The sequence below is a fragment of the Parasteatoda tepidariorum genome, chromosome 4 (assembly GCF_982258835.1).
Source record: "Parasteatoda tepidariorum strain Cologne lab strain chromosome 4, Ptep-v5.0, whole genome shotgun sequence".
Classification (NCBI taxonomy): domain Eukaryota; kingdom Metazoa; phylum Arthropoda; class Arachnida; order Araneae; family Theridiidae; genus Parasteatoda; species Parasteatoda tepidariorum.
The window spans coordinates 66,018,256-66,030,278 of NC_141758.1; the positions used below are offsets into that span (position 1 = coordinate 66,018,256).

Below are 12,023 nucleotides of genomic sequence, written 5' to 3' on the forward strand. Positions count from 1 at the left end.
ATGATTTCACATCAAAATGTAAGACTTTTCTAGTTTTGATTCTATGAGACTATTGAGATTTCTTGAAAAAATTTTGAGAATGCCAAATGTAATTTTTCTATGAAATTTTTTTCTTCGTAAACTTAATGTTATAAGTTTAATCAAACAATTTTTATACAATGCAACTGGTTTGCGGGAAAAAGTAGGGAATATATCCAATCATAATGTTCGATTATGAAACAAAACCCATGAAATAAAATTATAATTATTATAATTGAACTTAAATTAATTCTCATTTGCAATGTCAAATAATAATTTATTAATCATATTTTCAATTATGTTTTATAATATTTTTTAGTCCCATTATTAATAACTATGTATTATTATAAATAAATGAATCGTAATAATTATTTCATATTTTATAAGTAGATTTTACTTGCTTCTTTTATTCAAATGCTCATTTATATCATATTTAATAATTTTATGTATGATTTCGTAAGAAATGTGTGATTCAATCATATATGTTTTCAATGAGTTTTATTTTTTAAGCTCAATTAATGTATTCTGAAGGTTTTGGACAATGTCTCCTATACTTTTGAATTTAGTTCTGAATTCATTTAATTCAATTTTGAATCATTTTGAAGTATTATCAATTTATGGAAAAACAGAGGAAAAGCTTATATTACTATAAGTAAGATGAAATTATAAAAAAATTTTAGTAGGACAAATTCAGAATAGTTAAAGTTTTACTTGACGCCCGGTGACTGAGCTGTAGCGCTTCGCGCTATCGTGCACACAGGTCCCTGTTTCGATCCTCTGGCCTCTTGGGAACTAAACACTGCGGGTTCCACGTTCGGCTGACCACCTGATCGGAACATCTGCTCCTGCACCCCAGAGCCCAAAGACAAGAAAACTGAGATGGGCACAGTCGGCCTTGGCCCTCTATGAGTTGTCGCGCCACTGAGTTCAGTTTAAAGTTTTACTTGAATTAGTTCTCATACTAATTATAGTTATAGTATAGTTATTATCTTAACGAAAGAAATAGGTCATATTTTCTCAAAATTTTCATTTTATTTTTTTATATTTATATCTAATTGCAGATTATTTAATTAATTAAATTATATAACTTTATTAACAATTTGATTTTTGTACATTTAGAGTCTTTTATTTTATTTTGAATTAGTGTGTTCTAAAATTTTAACAGAGCTTTTATACAGAATGTTGCACAAAAACCATCCCAAATGAGAATTTTTGGAATCCTTGTTAGAAATTTTAGAAAAAGGATGTATATTGGAATTCGCAAATTAATATCTAAATTAGAAAAAACAAATGCACTATCGAAATCTAAAAAAAAATTATAGTGCAGGAGGGTAAGGTTATACTATAGTTAGTATATATAGTAAAGTCTAGTATAGTTAGTAAAGTATGGTATAAGTTAGAAGACAGGTTTGATAGAGGGATTAAACAGAATGAAGCCGAAAAACAACTTTGAGAACCCCTATTAGTTTTTGCTCGTTCAACTCTTAAATATTACTTTTTATATACACTTATGCGAACTCTTATAGTCTTTCATTTTTCAAAAGTATTCCAATAATACATATTAAGAGCAGTTTTTACGGAACACCCTTTAGTGATAACCTCGCTAAAACAAAACAATTTTCTAAACTTAACAATTTTTAAATTAATAATTATTCTTGCAACTGAACATTTAAGATTAAAAATATTTAACACGTCTGCAATTAACCAATGAAATTCAAAAATCTAATGCAACATATTATATAACATATTATATTACAACATGTATATAAACTATATTCGTAAAATAAAAGTAGATTAAAACTTTTTATTTTATTTAAATGAACTTTTAAATAATAATTAATTATTAGTTAATAATGCTTAATAAAGCTCATGTAATTTATGTATTCCATTAAATACATGTTATCAAAATAATGCTCTTAGAAAGAAATATTTAATTTATTATTAAAATAATTAATTTATTAATAAAAATAATTAAATACTAATAATTTATTAATAAAAATAATTAAATACTAATAATTAATTAATGTGTGTAATTAAAAATAATTAAAATAAGATATTTTCTATTACTGATCATTAATTTATTATTTTTTATGACTTTTCGATAACTAACTCTCATAAGTGTTTTTTGAAAAGTGAATTAAAAAATAAAATAGTTATTAAAACTATATTCAGGTAACTTAATTTTTTAAAAGTTCAACTTTAATTTTTGTTGATATTTATTTAAATTAATATCGATCCCATAAAAATTAGAAATTCAAAATTTCAATCAATAAGTGAAATAAAATAAAAAACTTTGCAATCAATGAACGGACTATTTAAAAAATAATTCATTTCATATAGGCCGCATTTTATTTAAAGCTTAATATGTATAATACTATCTTTATTTAAACAGAATTTTTAAAAATACTATTAAAAAGAAATTATAAATAATATTTTACAAGTATTAAAATTTTAATAATTTTAGTATTAACTTTAAAATTTAATTGATTTAAATATTGGTATTAAAATTTAAGTAATGCTACCAATAGTATTTGAATTTAAGCAATATTAGAAATATTTTTAAGTATTTTGCATTATTTAAATTGATGTGTAAAGTTAAGTTGTATAAGTATTAATATTTAAAACAAATAGTATTATATAATGTTTATTTTTAGAAATAATGTATAGTATAACGTTTATTTCTATGAAATATAAACTTATTTTAACAAAGAAATTACTTTACCTGAGATTTTAAAATATGAATATTTGGCAGAAAAGATTAATTTTGGCCATAACTTATTAGGTTTATCACAAAAAATTCTTCCGTTTTTCTTTTCACGTAGGGAAAGTATTCCAAAAAGGTATATTGTTAAATGATTTAAAACTTCAACATATTGCAAAAAACCAAATTTTAATGATATCTTAAAATTTGTATAACAAGGAATTATTTCCCTTTACATGAAGAGAATTCCTCAAAATATGTATACCGAAGAATATATAGTTCTTACTTTTCTACAATAAAATTGCGGAGGTTTTTTCTTATTCCTAAATATAAACTTACACACATAAATATTTACCTTTTTCATATTATCTGCTCACGTAAACCCAAGTTGTTGTCAAATATTCAAATGATAAAAAGGGAATTTTACATTATTGGTAAGAAAAATGATAAACTTTGTTCCATCGTCTTTAACATATGTTTTGTTATGCCATATTGTACATTTTACATATTCCTGTCACGCATCCTAAACTCATGTTCTCCTTCCCTGATCTTGTTTCAGACAGCGGTTACGGGTACCAGTCGGACCTGCACGACGACAACTTCGTGCGACGAAAACAGAGACGAAATAGAACTACATTTACTGTTCAACAGGTAAGAACTGAACATTCTATTTCCTTCTATTTTTTCACCAAAAAAGTATTTACCCTCTTTTTATCTTCATTCCAACTCGCACCTGAGCTGAATTTTTGTTCTTCGAAAGTAGTATAGAATCTTGAAAAAAATTGCATTTTCCTTTGCATCTTACATTATCGTCTGCGTGAAATGCGTTACTAACCTTTTCGTACGATCATAAACGGTAACACGAAATTTCTTTGCAAAATACTTCCACCAAAAGAGGCTGGTGTTGTTTTTCACATTGTTTGATCCACCTAAAAATGAATATCAAGAACAGTGTTCCTTACGTTTTTTGAATAACTTTTGAAAAGCACTCTATTTATAAAATTTTTTTCTCCTATCCAAAACTCTGGGATGTATGTTTATCGAAAAAATATTTCTGTGTATTTAAATTTTCTAAGAAAAAATTATCTAATAAAAGTAAAAATTATATTTTTATAATTATAAAGATAATAGTTTTAACATTTTTATTAACTGTTAAGAAAAGAAAATTAATCTTTTGGTTATTTAAAGATTATGGAAAGCATTATCGTCTGCAATATGTTAATTGGGTATAATATAAAAAAAAACACAACTACTTCCACTTAGTAGGAATAACATTTACCATGACGCAATGCTAAATTCTATGCCACTATCCACATAAATCAATTATTAATCAAAAATCGAATATCAATTACTTTTCTTTATAATGCAATAAAATCTGGCGAGCAGCTATTTAAACGATCAAACACTTCGTTTGTTTATTTGTGGCTTGAAGTTAGGCTCGCAGAAAATACCGTTCATAGGTTAAATTTAGTAGGAATAACACAACCTGTGACGTAGGCTATAGTATACCCAATTACTTTTTCGCGTTATCGTGAACTACAAAAACCCTGCTACATGAAAATAATTTTAAAAATATTTTCAATTGAAATGATTAATTTCATTTTTACACTTTCTTAAAAGGCTTTTGCATAGCTGTGAAAAGCATAGCTTACATACCATACAAAATATGTGCAAAACTTGTTCGCTTTTCCAATGCTTTTGAAAAAAATTTAGAAATCATTTCAGGCTTATATAGATGAAAATTCCACTAATGCTAGTAAAATTTACTTTTTCATAATTTTTTTAATCCTGAAAATAGCGCATTTTAATATTTTTACACTGTTCTACGTATCTTGTTGTTTTTACATTGTTAATTGCTTGAAAGTGCCATCATCGTAGGTAAATCGTGGCATTTGTCGATTCAGAAGCCAATCAGGTTCGACACATACGCTTGACGTTGCTTCCAATTAAATCTAATTCAAATAACATTGTTAGGCATAATCACTCCACATCTTCTCGAATTACAAGTATCCAATTCCATATTACGTATAGGTTGCATTTTTATAGATTTTTACTATTTGTACAGAAAATGAACACTTAATCTTATGTTAATTTTAAAACGCGTGAAAAACATTGGCAGATGACATTTTAGTGAATTTGATAAAATTAGCTTTATATACCTTATATTTGATAAAATTAGCAAAAATACCAGGAAGCTGTTAAGCAAATATTTTATTTCATTGAATTCTTAAGAATGGATTACAATTCTATACTTAGAACAGGAAATGAATTGTACTTAAATCACGAAAATTAGATGTATTTAATGTTATTAATATTTTTTTACTGACTTCTAAATCTCTATGAATTAATTTCCTCGCAACTTTACCTAATGAACTTTGAATAAATTTAGTGTTATATAATGTATTTTTAAATCTTCGAATGCATATTTTCCTTAAAATGACTTTGTAGTTGCCTTTATCCTCAATTTAAGTTAAAAAATTCATGATAATTTTATTTGTATAAAGGAAATATTGGCTTAATTTTGCAAGTGCATCAAATTATTGCTTTAAAGTGTCAAGATACCTTCAATTTCATTCAAGGAGTATAAAGAATATAGTTTTTTAGTAGAAAACGATAATAATTACATCATATTTAACAAAATTTGAGCAGACGATACTAACAATATAATACTATATTTAATAAACTTCGATCAGACGATACTAGTAATGTAATTTTTTTTAATATATTTAATCAACTTTGATCGAATGATACTGATAAAGTAATTTTAAATCGGATTTTAACTGACAGTTTTAAGCACTCATTTTCTAACACACACGTACATTATTCAGATTAGTATATATACTAATTTGGTTATTAACTCATAGTATAATGATGAATTTTAATTTGGGAAATGTTTGAAAGTTAACCTTGACAAATTTGTTACAAATGTGGGCTTACATACTTCTAAGTTTTGAGAAACAATGTAATAATGAAATGATGAAGTCGTTTTATTTCTCATTGTTAGTAAGCATGACCTTTTTTAAACGTACTATTTTAAAGGATATTATGAATGTTCTAACAATAATTTCTTTTGAAAATTTAGTCTTAAATAATAATATTATTGTATTTTTTATACCTATATTTAATTTTTTATATCTAGGAGAATTTGAGAAATTATTTACATTGTCATTTTATTTTCAAATTAAATCTAAATTAGTACTTATTAGTTTTTCAAATACATAGTTTTTTTAAAATTAAGTTTGAAGAATTAGAGGAAGATTAGCACAAATATTTTATTATAATTAAGTCTAAAATGGAAATTTTATTGCATTCATTTTTCGAATGTATAATATTTCTTTTGCAGTTAGAAGAATTAGAGAAAGCATTTGCACAGACACACTATCCAGATGTTTTCACAAGAGAAGATTTAGCTATGAAAATTAACTTGACAGAAGCTCGAGTTCAGGTGAGTTTATATTGAAATGTTTTTTTTTTCCCATTCGTATATTATATTTTAATAATTGCTTATGACTTCCTTTTAAATTTTAAAATACGAGTTTTCATATGCGTATTGTTTATGATTTATGACCAAAATAATTATAATACTCGTTTGAATAAAGCTTATTTCATCGCTTTCGCTGCATATTTCAAATATTAGTTTGAAGATGATATAACTTTAAGAACACAATACGATTTTTTCAAAATTTGATTTCTCATGAACTATTCGACCTATTTCGCTCAAATTTTGTATTTTGCGATTTAAAACTGCGTTATTTAAAATGATGTAAAAATTTGTAGACCTAAAAATTTGAAATTTCTTTGACTATTATTAAATAAAATACTAAAAAATAACAAATATTTACTAAATGTTAAATTTTGCATACTAATTCCAAGCAAAATAGTTTTCTTTGGATAAATGAATTTCATAATTCCGTTCAAATGTTTTTTTCAATTCACTTAAAAAATTCTCGAGATATGGAGAAATACATAAAAAGTAACTTACAAAACTGATTTCTGGAAAACGCTTTAATTGAATTAATTAATTTCTTCAATTATTTGAAGAAATGAATTTCGCTATATCAGTTTTATCAGTTTTGCATAACGATTAACAATACTGATTATGTAATTCTTCCGTTTCCTTCAACACATGAACACTATCCAATGCCTACTACCTAATGAAAAGCCTAGCTCCTATGTCTAGTTAAATTTCTTTTTTATGATTTTGAAACCATGCTAGTTGTAAACGGTTTCAAAATCGTGAAGGTAAAAAAAAATGTTCTTTACCGTAAACTTTACGGATAATCGGATAGACAAACTGTTTCCGGTCAGTTTATCACAATTTTAGAATGAAAATTTGAAAAAAATTGTATTAATCTTTGAAACTTATGGAAGAGGATATAAGTAAATAATGATTGAGAACTGATTGAGAATAATTTCGTAATGATTGAGAACTTAGCAATCATTCAATATAGAGACAAAGATCTTACTTTACTATGTAAAGGAAAATAAAAATACATTTACATGTGTATATTTACGGAGATAAAACATTAGTTAAGAGAAAAATACATTCACTGAGATTATATACATTACTCAGATACTTATTAAATATTTCATAATGATTGAGAACTTAACAATCATTTAATATAAAGACAAAGATCTTACTTTACTACGTAAAGGAAAATAAAAATACATTTACAGGTGTATATTTACGAAGAAAAAATATTAGTTAAGAGAAAAATACATTTACTGAGATTATATACATTACTCAGATACTTATTAAATATTTCCTAATGATTGAGAACTTAACAATCATTTAATATAAAGACAAAGATCTTACTTTACTACGTAAAGGAAAATAAAAATACATTTACAGGTGTATATTTACGAAGAAAAAATATTAGTTAAGAGAAAAATACATTTACTGAGATTATATACATTACTCAGATACTTATTAAATATTTCATAATGATTGAGAACTTAACAATCATTTAATATAAAGACAAAGATCTTACTTTACTATGTAAAGGAAAATAAAAATTCATTTACAGGTGTATATTTACGAAGAAAAAACATTAGTTAAGAGAAAAATACATTTACTGAGATTATATACATCACTCAAATACTTATTAAATATTTTATAATGATTAGGAACTTAACAATTATTCAATATAAATACAAAGATCTTACTTTACTATGTAAAGGAAAATAAAAATTCATTTACAGGTGTATATTTACGAAGAAAAAACATTAGTTAAGAGAAAAATACATTTACTGAGATTATATACAACACTCAAATACTTATTAAATATTTCATAATGATTTGGAAATTAACAATTATTCAATATAAAGACAAAGATCTTACTTTACTATGTAAAGGAAAATAAAAATACATTTACAGGTGTATATTTACGAAGAAAAAACATTAGTTAAGAGAAAAATACATTTACTGAGATTATATACATTACTCAGATACTTATTGTCATCATTGAGATAATAACTAATTATTACTGAGATAATTAGATGAGAAAATATCTATTTACTTAAATAAATATATTCCTAGATGTGAGCTAGTTATATACAGAGGCATTTTTATGCCTATAATTAATATGAAATATTAAAAAAAAATAATAATACTAAAAACCTTTAAATTGCGTGTCATTAATATTCTAATATTCAATATGGTAGTAATTAAAGAATACATTAAGCACATCAATATATTGATAAATCCATTTTCTAAAAGGAGTAAAGCCTAAAAAATCCAATATAAAACATACTTTATTAATTGAACTAGTCATTAACAAAATGGTATTTGTTCATCTTTTAATATTTTCATAAAAAAAATTTAACTCATAAATTTTAAGCCAATAAAAAAAAAATAATTTCAAAGACATTATTACTTATTTATAAGTAATATTAATCCATTCCAGCATCTGATTAAAACAAAATCGAACATAAAAAATTGTTTTAGCGTTATTTTTATTTTTATTTTATTTCTTATGATGTTATAATGAGATTAACGACAGATACATAAGAACATTAAACAAAAATTACTGTCATTTGCAAATTTATCAAGATATTTTTTCCATTTGCATAAAAATGATATTCTGTTGGAAAGTAGTTTAATTATAGGCATAAAGAGACGCACAAAAACTGATTTCTCATCTAATGCAGTGAATATTGACAACCAACCATAATACAACCACATTATAAAAACGGTCTATCTAATTATTTATTCCAACTTCTTCGCATTTATCATAATGGCGATACGGCGAAAAAAACATTATTAGTTGGTGTTTGAAAACCGACCATAATGTTCTTTAGCTGTGATCTTGTTATGTAATGACGAAAACAGGGCAGAGTGTGCAATTTTTCTGTTTGAGAGAAAAAGCCTCCCTTACTTTTATAACTAATTAAACGATTTTTTTCCCTTTCTGTTCGCTTATTCTAATTCTCGATCGGCGAGAGTAGCTACTTAGAGGAAATTCTATTCTCGGTCGAGTTAAACAGTTTAAAGCTTTTACGAAAACGTTAATTCTAGCGGAGAGCTAATATGACCAACTACAAAGAGAATAGTAGAGCAGCAGGAAGACGCAACATCGCTCCTTAGGCGCATTAAAGGCGGCAGATAACATCGTTAGGCGGCGCAGCTTGTAAAAAAATCTAATTCGGCAATGTTCATCAGTAATTTGGATTAAACTTGGCGCAGGGAAAGAACGTATAATCATTTTATCGCTTCTTTTGCAGACGATACCTTTTCCTTCTTTCCGTTCTTCTTTATTCTATCGGTTCAGACATTTTTTTTCTCTTCCTCGTCTTAACATCGTAGAAATTTTTTTCTTCATATTATCGTTTGCTTCTTTTTCGTTGCCAGGAAAGAAAGTAAGTGCGTCGCAAATGCTGCATAATTACGTAGACTTCGTAAAAAAGTTTTAATTTCGTTAGTTGCAGTCTCTAATCCGTATGAACTATTCATGAACACAGCATTTGTGCTATAAAATGCCACTTCCTTCTTTATTACCGGCTTTCTGCTTTTGCCCATTTTTTGTTCCACTTTTCTTTTTCTTTTCTTCATTCACTGCAGCTTCTACTCTGTTATCGTTTGCTTTTTTTTATCCCTCTCTTCGCCTTTTCTTGACAGAGAAAATCTTATAAAAATATTACTGACTTTCCCTGCTCAAGAAATCAATTATACATTCCGGTGAGGTTTTTTTTTAACTTATTATTTTTTTTGCATTTTCATATTATTTTACTTTTATCTTTTTCGAGATTTTTAGTAGCACTAATTTGTAATTTTAATAAAACATGACACTCTCAGTGTGCGTTTTTAAAAGCCCCTATTTCTCAAGCAGAGCTATATGCAAATATTTGTCACAGGACGGGTTTCTGAAACCCTTGCCTACTTTTCCCATTTATTTATTTACTTATTTTCTCCCTCCTATTCAGTGCATTATTCATTTCTGCGGTATTTTTGAGCATCATTTTTTCACACAAACCCTTAATGCTGCCTCTCAACCAGACTCATAACCGTGTCTCTTTGCAGCCCATTCGCAGAAGTATTGTAAGAAGTCTCTCACAAACACACCCTTTCCAAGTGAAAGCCACTAATTCAATTCAGTTGTTTCGAACACGAATACCACATTTCGTTCTTTTTTTTTTTTTTTTATCCCCCTCCTCCCTTTTCTTCCTTTTCGTTGTATTCGGATTTTCGAACTCTGACGTGGGCTCAAGAAAGAGAAAAGGATCTCATTCCATTTTCCAACTGATAAATAAAGCTCCGATGCTAGTGAAAAACTTACGAACTGAAGCGAAATGAAGCTTATTTCGAAATACGTGAGGCTTTTTAGATGGTTATGTTTGCATGCACCATGAGCTGATTTCAGATGAGTATATACGAAGAATTATATTTTCGTGAGTACGGTTGCAGAGATGTGATGAAATAACATGAAGAGAGGTTTGAAAAGCAGCACTAAGTTTTCAATCGGAATATATAAGTTTTTGCTCATTTGTTGTTCTTGAAAGCGAAACGGTCATCAAACTTTGTAATAGAGTGCTTAGTATTCATTTATTTGTATTTTTTTATGGGTTTCGATAAAACAAGGCGTTTAAAAATGAGGATTTTAATGGCTCATACGAGAACAAATTATTAGCTAAAGTATTAAATTGCGAGTTTTATTTAGTTACTTTGGTATTTTTTAAGTTTTAAAACTAAATTAAACCTTTTAAATTATTAGAATAAATAAACAATTTATGAATTTTATTTACTTAAAACTGATTTTTTTTGTATTTTTTTATGGGTAAAGCAAGATATTAAGAAAGTAAGAATTTTGAAGTCTCTTATGAGAGCAAATTTTACAATAAATAATAAATTACAAACTTTATCTAGTTTTTCTTAAGTTTTATAACTAAATTTAACTTTTCAAATTATTAAGTTACTATATTAGTAAACAATAGATTACGAACATTAGTTAATTTATTTAGTTTTTCTTAAGTTTCATAACTAAATTTAACTTTTTAAATTATTAAGTTTAAATTTATATTTACTTAGTATTAATTTATTTGTGTTTTTTATGCTGCAAGGTGTTTAGAAAATAAAAATTTTAATGAATTTTATAAGAATAAATTCTAGATTTTTTTACTATAAGTAATAAAATGTGGATTTTATTTAGTTTAATTAAATTTAAACTTAATTATTTTTTTAAGTTTAAAAATTTAATTAAATCTTACATTTCAATAGATAAGTAGAAAAAATGTTAATAATGTTAGTAATTTTTGCAAGAATTTACAATAAGTTAAAAAAAAAAAAAGTAAAATTACGCAGCATATTTAGAAAGAAAAATAATTTGTATTAAACCTTTTTGCTAGGAAGAAACTAAAATTCTGAGTAATAAAATTTAATGGGTAATAATATTACATTAATGAGTAATTTATGTACGCTGATTATATTTTGTCCTGCATATGAATTAAAAAAAACTCTGCTCTTCACAAACTAACCTTGACTTTTAAGAATGATTTCATACTTAGAAAAGTTAATTAATTATCTTTCTAGTATCTCATCCATTTTTAACATTAGGAAACTTATTTTAATTTTATTTCGATATCTTGCTCATATGGGGTTCTTAACCTATTCCTCTCAAACTCACACTTGTTTCTGTCGCCAATAGCCCATTGTGCAGCTCTAGTGTGACGCAAATAAAGTACCTACCTACACTTGTTTCTCTTTTGTTTTGCTTGACTATCTTATTCAGACTCGTTCCCCTTCTAGTTTTGCTTAAACCATTTTTTCCTTGTTGCAACTTGTTCGGCTCATGTTTTCTTCTGTCATTAT

General features: G+C 25.9%; 1 protein-coding gene across 2 annotated transcripts in view; it reads left to right on the forward strand.

The window, feature by feature from the left end:
* Window positions 1-12,023, forward strand: part of Drgx (Dorsal root ganglia homeobox) — an 88,124-nt gene that overhangs the window by 51,235 nt on the left and 24,866 nt on the right. For both annotated transcript variants that reach the window (XM_016065680.3, XM_016065679.3), the window contains exons 3-4: window positions 3,279-3,370; window positions 6,063-6,164. In XM_016065680.3, the coding sequence (XP_015921166.1) occupies window positions 3,279-3,370; window positions 6,063-6,164 (194 nt within the window). The remainder of the gene's footprint in view (window positions 1-3,278; window positions 3,371-6,062; window positions 6,165-12,023) is intronic.